The sequence below is a fragment of the Achroia grisella genome, unplaced genomic scaffold (genome assembly GCF_030625045.1).
Source record: "Achroia grisella isolate CSIRO2021 unplaced genomic scaffold, CSIRO_AGI_Agris_v1 utg779, whole genome shotgun sequence".
In the NCBI taxonomy this organism is placed as follows: domain Eukaryota; kingdom Metazoa; phylum Arthropoda; class Insecta; order Lepidoptera; family Pyralidae; genus Achroia; species Achroia grisella.
Window position 1 is genome coordinate 3,936,514 of NW_026713019.1, and position 12,859 is coordinate 3,949,372.

At 32.1% G+C, this 12,859-nt stretch overlaps 3 protein-coding genes across 3 annotated transcripts; 1 reads left to right on the top strand and 2 right to left on the bottom strand.

Moving 5' to 3' along the window:
* Positions 1-386: 386 nt before the first annotated feature.
* LOC131850763 (A-kinase anchor protein 10, mitochondrial) lies at positions 387-2,421 on the top strand. The gene is made up of 3 exons (XM_059201117.1): positions 387-567; positions 668-778; positions 875-2,421. Exons 1-3 carry the CDS (start codon positions 543-545, stop codon positions 2,377-2,379), a joined length of 1,641 nt encoding a protein of 546 aa, XP_059057100.1. The 5' UTR covers positions 387-542; the 3' UTR covers positions 2,380-2,421.
* A 614-nt stretch (positions 2,422-3,035) lies between these two features.
* Positions 3,036-7,470, bottom strand: LOC131850766 (G-protein coupled receptor 143-like). The gene is made up of 7 exons (XM_059201122.1): positions 7,115-7,470; positions 6,907-7,018; positions 5,888-5,982; positions 5,501-5,679; positions 4,918-5,077; positions 4,585-4,752; positions 3,036-3,321 (listed from the first exon to the last, which is right to left on the bottom strand). Exons 1-7 carry the CDS (start codon positions 7,265-7,267, stop codon positions 3,115-3,117), a joined length of 1,074 nt encoding a protein of 357 aa, XP_059057105.1. The 5' UTR covers positions 7,268-7,470; the 3' UTR covers positions 3,036-3,114.
* Positions 7,471-8,830: 1,360 nt separating this feature from the next.
* Positions 8,831-10,823, bottom strand: LOC131850667 (filaggrin-2-like). Its single transcript, XM_059200969.1, has one exon. It carries the CDS (start codon positions 10,679-10,681, stop codon positions 9,047-9,049), a length of 1,635 nt encoding a protein of 544 aa, XP_059056952.1. The 5' UTR covers positions 10,682-10,823; the 3' UTR covers positions 8,831-9,046.
* Between the last annotated feature and the right edge of the window lie 2,036 nt (positions 10,824-12,859).

Genomic DNA, 12,859 nt, shown 5'->3' on the forward strand with positions numbered 1-12,859 from the left:
GATATGTGCCTTGTATAATTTAAATGTATTTTTTTATAATTAATATAATATAAATATAATTTTTAACAATTAATATAATTTTAAAATATATAACTTGCACTTGCGCGTTGCCGACCCTTAAGAAACCTTAATATACCCTTCTTGAAAAACTTGCTCTCAGAACAAAAAATTTCTACTTATGCAACAAAGAAGAGTCCAACAGAACGTTGTAAAGGTTAACATACATATTTATTACATATGGTTAAATATATATTTATTCTTAGCTCTTAATAATTTTTTTTTTAAGATTAACTATGACTTAATTATATATTACGTCAAATTGTTTTTGTCGAAGTGTCAATGTCTCATCTGTCAATTCATAATGACAATTTACATGTCAACACGAATCTGAATACAATCACTAAAGTGTTTTCTTTCGTTTCCACTCATTATTTTTGTTTACGTTTATGATCATAAGGCATACATATGAAGAATTCACATAGTTTACTTTCGGGATTATCAACAGCTTTAGTAGATATTTTTAACGTGTTAATTGCTAAGAAATGATTAAGTTTTGGAAAAGCGCAGGTACGATAAGGAAACTTGCAAATTATGGTGTATTATTTTTCCTGTCGTCGTCACAACGCAATCGCTATTGTTATTCATAATCGCATAAATGTTATTACAGCAAAAGGCAAAACTGGTTGTCCTGTGCGACCTCCCGAACCCAGCACCAGCTCTGTGACTAATACTCATGTTAGACCATTGTTAGATACGCAATTAGAAAACGAAAACGAAGGTATCTATACTATTAATACCGTTTAACTTATTATTTCAGTTAACAACTGTAATGAACTAAATTAATAATTTTAAATACATCATTATTTATTTTCAGATTATTCACAATTATTTATTAAGAAATCAAAGCTGTCATTAAATTTACATGATATACTCATTGAAAAAAAATCCTTACAACATTTTATACTGTTTATGGAAACTATTGGTAAGCATTTATTGATAAAATGTTGGTTGGACCTTGATGATTTTAAAACACTGGTATTGAACACCAATCAAACAGAGAACCATACAAAAATCAGCAGAGCTAAAAGTTTTGATTTTCAATGTAAATGTAAAACACAAAAGGATAAAGAATTTAAGTCACGAAAATGTAGAGAAAAAAATGAAAATGATTTGTGTACCACTGAATTAAGAAGAAAAAGTGATTATTCAACAAGTTCTTGTTTGAACTTAGCTGAATATGATAACACAGTAGATAGTTGTGAAGATTGTGAAAAAACTAAAAATATATCTGATTTAACAGAAATAGCTATAGAAATATTTAAAAAATATGTGGCATTAGAAGCTCCATATCACTTAGACTTACCTGATAGCTTGAGAAAATCAGTTATTTCAAATATATGTGATCCTGAAGGCAGGATAAAAGAAGATTGCTTTAAACCTATACAGGAAGTCATATTCAGTCAAATAGACAATAATTATTTTAATGATTTTGTAAACAGCCCATATTATATAAAAGCACAAATTGACATACTGACCACTGGCTCTCTCAACCTTATAGATATTTTATATAATGAAACAATATTGTTCTATTTTACGGAATATTTGGAGCAAGAATCTTGTAGAATCTTATTAGAATTTTTAATGGCTGTTACTCACTTCAGAGACAATTTAATGAATGGTAACAGTTTAAATTCTGATCAAGCACAAATAGATGCTATAGTTTTGTACGACAAATATTTTTCACTGCAAGCCACAAGTCCAGTAGGATTTCCAACAGAGATCCGATTGAACATTGAAAGTAATATATGTAGAGTGGGAGGGCCTTTATACACATGTTTTGATTTATCTCATCAGATGGTGTTCAAAACACTGACAAAATATGTGAAATCATTTCTAGAATCTGAATTATATTATAAATACTTATCTGAGATGATTCACTCAGTAGATCAAACTTGGTCATCAAATTTCAAGTCTCAGTCAGATTGTAGTAGTGAAGTTAGTATCAGTACTCAAAACACTTTACTGGCTATGGGAGACCCAGCATTCCGAAAGAAGAAACGCAATCTCTCTGTACCTGATATGACAATAGATTCTAATCAATTGTATAATGCGGATGCTTTGTGGCAAAGAAAAAGGCATGATGGGCTAAGTCTTGGAAGAGTTAATAGTTTAGGTAGATTTGAGTCAAAGTTTGAGCCGGACCCCGACAAGAAAGACAAATCAGTGTTGAAAAAAATGGTTAGTCGATTTGTGCCAGTTACTACTTCAAAAGTGGAAGAAGAAATGGCTTGGCAAATAGCTCACATGATTGTTAAAGATGTCACAGACTTGACCATGGCCCCACCGGAAAGTGAGCAAGATGGAAATATAGATATGTGATAGCAATAGCTAAATCTAGCTATTTTAATTTGTAAATTAAGAAAAATGTATAAATTCTTATTATAAATAAATTTATCTTTCATAATGTATATCTTATTTAATCATACTAGGTCAGAGGTGAGCGCTTATCACTTTAAAAAATATGTACTTGTACATATATACCTAACCTTGGGTCAAAATCTAAGTAAATTACACTAATTAAAACAGTTGAAACTTTTTAGTTGTGAATGATATTTTGGAGCTTACAAATATGCAAAATAAATTGAAATCCGAATATTGGATATATTTAAGCAGTATTCACATTTATTGGAGGATTTCAGTAACAAAATTATACATTTTTAAGCATTTAAAGTGACATTTGTTATTTTTTATAAATTCATAAATTTTTAACTGTTTATACCTAACAGTTTAACTCGCTTTCACACCTAATGGTCGTGTGATCTTCGCGTATTTGTATAATTTACAGCAAATATAAGTCCTAAAACTTGTTTCTGACATATACAGGCTTGTGTTAGGCCTTACTTAACAGTATTGTTTTTAAATGATTTAATTATAATCCTATTTTGTGGTTCAATAGAACACACACACATGAAGTAGGTACAGAAATATGTATTCAAATAAAAATATAGACAAGTAACAAATACGCTTTTCAGTGGTGTAAACTTATGACTATGTATTAATATCACATTTTATTGTACTAAAATTATTATACACATACAATAATAACAAGTGTTATCAAATAGTTGCATAGTTATTGATGGCGGGTGGTATGGACGACAATTGAAGTCGAGTAGGTTCCGAGCCCAATAGTGGCGATTGTTCATCATACAAATTATATTCTTTAGGCATCACTTTGAAAACGGAACGTGTAAATATGGTACTGGTATTCCATTTCCGGTATACAAGAGCATTCAGTAAAGCTTGCATTGGATTCAATAAGGCCTGTAAAAAAATCAATGTGCTTTTTATTTTTTGTAACGGAAAAAGTAATTACATGCATAGGACAATGCCAAGATCTTAATAAGTCTTGAATCTTGAACCTTAATAGTTTAATGTAAATGTTTCTTTTTACGATATCTAGTACCAAGCTAAGCAGAGCTTGTGTTATGACTAGACAGCTGATGTAAATACTCGGATGTTTTTTTTGTAAATGCATCTACAACATGCATAGAAAATATACAAACTGTTACAAACATTTACAGCATGCGAGGAATCGAACCCGCGATCATTAGAAGTAAAGCAGTGGGCTAAACCAGAGAGGATGTCTTTTATGTTTATTATTATGTGATGTTATTGTTATATCAATCTATGATATAACAATAATTATAGCACATTCTTATTATATACTTAATATATACCTAATATTATATTCTAATAATTAATAATAAATTCTAAAATCTAATAACTTCATAGTCCCTTGATTATAATATTATATATCTTATCAATCTGTAAGCTATTCAATTTCATTAACACAAAGGCTGAATTTTGGGATTGTAAACTTTCCAGTAAAACAAAACTGCACAATAGTTACAACCCCCGACACATATCACAACAAAAATTCAATATACTATAGCTTTAACTTTGTTGATACCAGTGTAACGAAGAAACAAACTATATATAAAGTATAGATATTTATGACATATCCATACTTTATTTAAATTATTAACCGGGTCTTAACACGAATAATTTTATGGCAAAAAAAGGTATTTACCTCTCGACGTTTCGACTAGGTTGCACTAGCCGGTCACGAGCTGACTGGAGTAACAGCGATGTCAATGTAGATAGGTGACAGCAGTTTTTTCTTCATCTACCGTAACTAGATTGTTTAACGAAAGTTCGCGACACACAGCTAGAGAGCTGTGTTCGCGAACATTGACATCTCTGTTACTCCAGTCAGCTCGTGACCACGGCTAGTGCAGCGTAGTCGAAACGTCGAGAGAGGTAAATACCTTTATTTGCCATAAAATTATTCGTGTTAAGACCCGGTTAATAATTTAAATAATGTATATTAAACACGAAAGTTTAAAATTAAATATCCATACTTTTCGATCTTGGACAAAACAACTGAAACTATCGTTACTATAGTCATTCTGCAGCTATGATTAATATATGCTTATTAATCGTTTTATCCTCCATTGGCGTCCGGCATGGTATACCATTAATGCAGACTTGTGTATTATTTTATTATCATCCATTAGTACATACCATTATATACCATATAACAATTATGACTTTCACTGGCATGTTGAACCACATAGTCCAGACTAATATACCATTTATGAGATTTGGCAGCCAGCAAACATAAAAAACCATATTTATGAGGAAAAATTTTAATCTCAATGTATCCACTACTCTTCTCTCTGTGCTAGTAAACTGAAAAAAATAGGATATGATAAATGGTTATTATTTCGCTAAGTATTATTTCTAACTGAGCTCTCCATCACACTCACACTCCTTGTATTTAAGATTTTATGTATTTTTATTATTTTGTATTGTTTTATGAATATTAATTTATAGAATTGATATTGTTTTACATACCTGTGCTAAAGGCAATGCAACTGCCATTTCCACATCTTTACCAGCTAAGACATACATAATTGGGTTTACTATCATTACTAAGGTTATTGGTACATATGTGGCACAATAATTTGGTAGTATTTTGAAGAGTGCGCTTGAAACTGAAGTTAAATTGTGACATCTGGAAATAATATTAAACATTGATATATTATTAAAGGTTCAATTGTCTATATTTTTTCGAAACTGTTAACAATATTCTTAAATTTCTTTTTTCTGATAGTGGCCTTGCTTTTAAAATTGGAGCAAAACTACATACATAACTCTAGAAAAGTATATCTCACCTAATTTGTAATATCAAGTATTAAGGGGATTGTTAGTAATGTGGACTAATTGACCTTTACATGGTTCCCCCTAGAAAACGAAACTATTGTGATCAATTCTTGGTGTATTTACCACAATGGGCTAACTGACCTACCTCATGCTCATAATCCTCCACTAGTGCCATACCAGCGGTTTACACTACCAGAGCAACCGTCCATAAAAATAATAAATAAAATATCAAGTAAAGACTAATATACAATGTAAAATGTTAGCATATACTTACGTAGCATTTGGAAGATATAATATAGATAATCCTACACCTGTAGTAGCCGCAGGCAAACCCCATGCAAATGAATGATATACTAATATATGAGAATCTCGTCTCTTTATATTTTGCCATGTATCTATAGCATAAAATAATGTCCAGAACCATGTGGCTGTATAAAAATACTGTGTCCATGCCTGAAACAGTAAAAATACATGCTTTGTACAATGTACATACTAATATTATAAATATGAATTTGTCTATTTCTTACCAGTTTATGACTAAACTGGTTAAGGTACTTAATCAAATTTGAAACCTTAAGACAAGCTCTTTTATAAAAAAAAGCAGAAGTTTCAGCAAACAGCCATTTCTTTATATAATAAAGATTGTTTAAATTATACTTACAGATATTATGCTGCAGAATAATACGCTTACATCATCATCAGGCATTGGCATAATATTTTTGTACTGTAACCACAAAGCAGAACGTACCAGAACACCTGCAATGGTCAATAAAAGTATTCATGAAAACTAAACTAGAGCAATTATTTTATTTATTAACTATTTTTGTTATAAGAAGCAGCTTGTTATTACAGAGGAATGCTATGTATCCAATAAATGGTAGACTAAAGCATAACTGTTCAAAGCTGCCTGTATGGGTACTGCTTGCTCAATTCATTTAGGCAGAAGCTTGTAGCAAGCTTTCTTCAGCTTTGAAGGTCAGAAAGTAAAAAAGGCGACTTCATAATTTAGTCCTTAGGTATAAATATATGTGAAAGGTAACAAGTATTACAAAAAAAGGTGCTTATTAACTGATATAGGTACTGACTGTACTCAACTGAGGTCATCACTCGGATGACTTGTTAGAAAGGCTAACTCTGTACCAATGCATTTTATTAGGTCCATAATGCAGATCCATATACACAAATGCAACATTTGTCACCTTACACCTTACATAAACAGCCTCCAAAGATTGTTTGGCATTACAATTACAATATGACATGAATTGTATCTCAAATATTTTGTACTAAATTTTCGACTATATTGGATTCTGGCTACTAACACTTAAAATGAAAACATTCTTAATAAATGGTGCAAGGTATTCCAATCACTAATACCTCTTACTTTTCAAATTCAGAACACATTATTATAAGTGAAGCAGCTACTACTTAATTTATATAACATGAATATGTAGATGTGAAAGTTACTTTGTCATTTGCAGTTAAATGATTCATCACAAAATTTGGCATAGTATTTTACTAATTGAATGGAGAATAACATGGACAGTTTTGTAGATCAATAACAATAGTATTAATTGATATAGTTCCCTGTTTTTCTATATATAATCTACATGTAAAGTGGCACCCAGATGCTGTGAGAGACAATAATTAATATTTATTTTAATAGTTATTATTGAGAATTACCAAAAGAAGCTAAGAGATCTGCAACCGCCAGCCAAATTATAATACGCCGCCCTCTTGTAGATCCCAGACTTTGCCATCTACGTATACCTCCAGATAATATGCTTGGAAAAATCTATTAAATAAAACTAGTAACTATTATTATTATTACTAACTACTATGTTAACTTAGCCAAAATATTTAAAGGCATGATTTTATTTGGGTTCTATACCTGGTATAGAGATCCTAATATTCCTACTGATGAAGAAAACAAGCATACAGCATTATATGTATCAGTATTAAATTCATTCATAATTCTTACTGCTAAGTCTTCATTATTGCCGGTGTGATGACAACAAAATGTTTGAATAGTAGGGTCGGACATTTTAGTAAATACTTAATCAAGATAATGAACTATACTTCTAATCCTAGTAATTTTGTTTTTAATTCAGTGTAACATTCAAATACTTTCAGTACACAGTTTAGTTTACATTAATATCCTTAGAGAATGGATTCATAAATTGAGCAAAATAATTAAAGTTTACGAAAGTTACGAGTCGGAACTCAATATTTATGTTTACTGTGGAATCAGGGTTACCATCTTTAAAAATACATAGATGTTGGGTTCCATATTCAGAAACCCCCAAGTTATACTGTGCCTGTTAGATATTTTGTCACAGACTATATACAGAATTATGTCGTAATTGTTTAAATTACATTTTTTAAACTGACAAAATAAAAGTATTTTTTATTGCAACGTCTTCCAAATTTATTTTACGACGTATGTTTTACTCTGTTCAATCTAATTATTAACACATCAAATATCATGTATGCTTCTAAGAATATCCTTAAAAAGCCATTACGCATATTTAACCCTAAAGGAGTTAAATTTGCAAGCCTGTTTTCTTATGTAACTGGAATAGCAAATAAACTGACAACGTTATCGTGTCTGTGCGTCTATCTGTGGTATCGTATCTCCTAAACGAAGAGTTGTTTCTTAGCTACTCAATATATTTAATGTTGTAATTATGTATTATTATTAAAGAAATCGAGTTGTATGATCTAGGCATACACTTCTAGTATTTCTGTACGTTTGTTTGTCTCCTAACTTCCAAGAAGGCTGAACCGATTTGGATGAATTTTTGTGTATATATTTCAATGGTTTTCCACCCAGGACATATACCGGTTTTAAAATATACGTCTATAATACCATTTCGTCCATATATTATTTAGGTTATTTTATTATTAAATGATTATGAAAACTTATTTAATTTATAAAAGTATATTTGCTATATCAAGTAACGGTCAAAGAAAAAATAAAGTTATAACCACAGATACGTGAATGTCAGATAGTTATAACAGTAGGTGTCAGGTTGCCAAACCGTATAACTTTGCTCTTGATGACTATTATATGCTAATTAGAACCCTCACGATCTATTATGTCAAATTATTTATAATTATAATAATATCCCTGGACAATTGAACAGCGTCATCTAGCACCAAGCTAAGCAAAGCTTGTGTTGTGGGTACTAACCAGCTGATAGATATACTTAGATACATTTTTTATGGATGTATGTAACATAATATACATAGAAAACACCCAGAATATCATATGACGATGATATTCTGGTGTTTAGGAATACAAATGTTTGTACCGTGAGAGGAATCGAACCCGCAATCATCTGAAGTAAAATAGTCTGCTAAACCACTAGGCTACCGACACCGTCCAGTTCTACTAACAAACGTGATTTATAGATGTATGATTATTACTCTTTCGCAAAAACTAGTGAATTTATCTGATGTAATAGATCATATTCGAGAAATATGAGATTACTTGATTTTGTACATGCAATAACATGTATGAATGGAAGGATTCATTGTAATAGAATCATCTAGTCTATTATCCTAAGTATGAAATAATAAATTAAAACATTTCACACTTAGGTAAGTTATATATTTCTATTACAATATTACGACATACTACAAGTTTGTTGAATAGTTTTATTTAATGCTACAATAATAATTTACTAATATAGCAATGCTAAAACTGACACACTGAAATAGACCATAGTAGGTAGGTAGAGAGGCACACAGACTATACATTGCCAAAATATAGCTAAAAATATTAAAACAATCGTGAAATTTCCTAATTGTAGGTACTTCCCTACTTCGCATTTTCTGTAGGTTTTTCCGAGGTTTGTATTGGAACCACCGTTAAATCACTAGTCACAGCAAAACATGGATCAATTGGATCCCTCGTAATACCAGGCTCAGGTGTACAATTTATACCAGACTGTGTCGTTTTCAATTCGGCATTACCACTAGAAAGGCTAAGAGCTGTTGGTTGATTTATTAATGGTGTATCACCAGAACCTATTGTACTGTTAGTATTTTCCGTTCCATTGCTTTCCAGAGGCGGTTCTGTAACATTATTTTCTGCAGCGGTATTGAGCAGTGTAGCACATGGTATTGTTGTCATGTATTCTTTACCAGTTTTTGTTACAACTGTAACCATGCATTTTGTGTTGTCAATCTTGCTCTCATCAGCTCCTACTTCCTTTACGTCAGCTTCTGGAGAAAATGACGATGCTATAGCGCATGGTATAGCTAACACTTCAGTTGCATTTTCATTACTTATAGTCAGGCTGCAGTTGACTAAATCTTTCAAGAATGATTCATCTGGAGACGACGTATCGTTGGCAGGAGCTACCGCCACCGGTTGTCCTCTGTTATCATAAATAACGGTATGATGATGACGACCAGTAGAACGTGCTAAATTCCACAATGCTAATCCTGTCAACAATGTGCCAATACCGGCGCCTGCTATACCTACACCTTTGAGAGCGCTGCTTGTTCGGCTAACACCTCCAAATCCTTTACCATAATTTCCAAAATATCCAGGAGTTTGAGAGTAAAAACCATTCCCTCCATATCCCCCGTAGTTGGACCCATAGTGAGAGTATGGAGGCGGTGGTCCTTGTTGTAATCCATGTTGATAATTATTACCGTAATTTTGCGCTGGATAATTTCCTCCATTATAAGGCCGATTTGTATCTCCAGCTTTATACCCAGGATAAGGAGGTGGCGCGCCGCCAGATCCTCCATAACTAGGTCTTTGAGCTTCTAGACCGCTTCCATGAGAGTTCGCTGGCGCTGATCCAGATAAACCGCTCCCTTGTGGATATCCTACACCGGAGCTAGGAGGCTTTGCTGCTCCAGAACCTGACAAACCAGTCCCTTGGGGGTAGCTTGCTCCAGAACCTGACAAACCCGTCCCTTGGGGGTAACTTGCTCCAGAACCTGACAAACCAGTCCCTTGAGAGTAGCTTGCTCCCGAACCGCTGTTACCTGAAAGGCCGTTGGACGAAGGATATGAATGGCCAGATTGACTGTTAGTATTTATCTGAGAAACTGGTCGTGACTGTTGAGGTGCCTGGTTTCTTTGAATATTCTCTTGATGATTTGCTGGTTGCTTAGGTTGATTGCCAGATAGACTCGTTTGACTTGAAGGATAAGAATGACTTTGACTGTTTGATGTTTTTGATTGCCATGTTGAGGCACTCTTTTGAGCAGGTTTTTCTTGCCATCCAAACAATGTAGGTTTTGGTGCAGATGCAGGCTGTGAATAACTAAAGGAGGTTGGCGCAGGCTGAGGATTGCTGTTTGTTTTTTTACTCGATCCGCGGCCAGAACCTGAGGACCGACTTTTTGACGTTTTTCTACACTCCACACATATCAAAGTACACAATAAAAATAATATCAATAATACAGTTTTCTTATTCGTATTTAATATCGTCATTTTCACTTAAAATATTCGTTTTAATTCTTTAGTTCACTAATATCGTTCACTCAATTTCCAGCAAAATTAAGAATTGTTCTGTGAACAATTGCCCAGTACAGTCTGTATCACTTTCTGGAACGTTATGTGGTTACAATAGAGTTGATTGGAGCCCGCCCACCCCACTGCGCTATACGATACTTATGTACCTACTTAGATGTTGTTATAGGTAGGCAACTACTTTGACCTGCCTTCATATAAATGTAAGCCAGGGTTACCCACGCAATACTTGTTGACTTTCGTAAAATCAATAAAATTCGACGCTGTAAACGCTGTGAAACATAATGACTGTAATGACAAATGCCGACATTGACCAAGAATGGATTTTTAAAGAAGAATCATAAATTTCGGTAATAAAAGCAGATACAAAGATTTTTATAATTTTCTATTAAAAATGTATTACATTTTTAAGTCTACAAGGTACCAACTTATTTGGTGAATTGAAGAGATATTCACTCATAAACATAGATTTATCTGCTAAACCTTGGACACTCTTAGTATAGGTGTGCTATCTTTCCTACATGTAATTGCAATATGCGAGAAACAATTTTTCAATTGTCAATACTACGTTACGATGTTGGTGCTTTATGATCAGTTAAACTGAAGTTATTTTAGGATAACAAGATGACATCTGGTTTGTCCAGTATATAGCGAATGTGAACTTCTCGGCATTGTAGCTAGAATTGAAATTCACGTGGTAACTACGGAGCTAATAGGGCGTATACAAAATGTATTAGTTGATTCACAATATGACGTTCAAACCCTTGAGATAATCAACATTTCCGGTTATTACCCGTACATATAAGTACAATTCCATAAAGTAGGTACTTTCGACACTTTATTATTTGATGGTATAGAACTGTGATCTGCGTATCTGTCATATGTGATTTGATTTTTAATAATAAAAGGTATTTTAATTTAAACAGTTCCTGATTATTCCTGTACGTCATGTTTGTGAATATCTCAAAGTTAATATTTATTTTTGTTATGAATGTGTTTGCGGAATATAATTCTTAGATTAATTGTTCAGTAATAACTTCAATTTCTTTTTCTAGTGTCTTCGCAAAATATATGTAAAATTTTGTTGATTTCGATCATTCTTTATTCAACTTTGTGAAGTAGTAGCCCTCATTATACATGTATCAGTTAGATATAGGCGTCAATTTAAAACAAAGCTATTATCACAACGGCCTTTTCATTTAAATTTTATAGAAATCTGCGTATATTAGGCACCTATGAATAAAAACATTTAGAAAAATAAAATTAGTATAAACGAATGAGGATTGAAATAATAAGAATGTTTCTTTAGTGCTTTTTCTCACTAAGTCATTCCATTCATTTCCAAGTTGCTCATAGGGTATGAGCAACTTGGAAATGATTAGTTAGTTACCTAATAAATAATAAAATTCTTAAGTGCTGGACTGTTCATTTACTTATATTTATATAGTTATTTAAACAATAATACCATGAAATTATTCTTTATGGTGATAAGTTACTGCTACAGTTGTTTTTGTTATATATATATACATATCTAATATTGTATTTCTTTTTAATTTTCAATTCGTTTTTAATGTGATTTTTATATTTATATATATTTTATTCACCAGGCTCTCATTTTTGTACTGGTTACTCTTTCGCTAGGTACTTTGTTTGCTCGTAGTTAACTTATTGTTAGTGATATTAATTGTATTGTCTATGCAAATGTTAGTAATTTTGATCTGCAGAAATCTATGTTTATCGTGCTACACATTTTTATTACTATACGAAGTTAGTTATAATTACTTTGTCAATATGATACGTAACGATATAAGCCCTCATGCCCCACCCTTAATACATCTATGCATACCTAGTGAAGTATTATTTGATATTCGTCATGCGTTCTGTTTAAACTATACTCTATACCTAAGTACAGTTATTGTCAAAAAATTAGGAAGCACTAGGTAAAAATAACGCATATCGCTGGTGCAAATACCTAATATAGATATCTAAGTACTATCTTTTATTCATAACTTAAAAGGTGCGCTTTTAACGAGTGTGTTTTAATAACGTCGATTAAAATTTCTAGAAGTACTATAACTTAGATTAAGTCAAGTAATAATAATAATAATAACAATAATAATTTTAGCCCGTAAGTGTGGT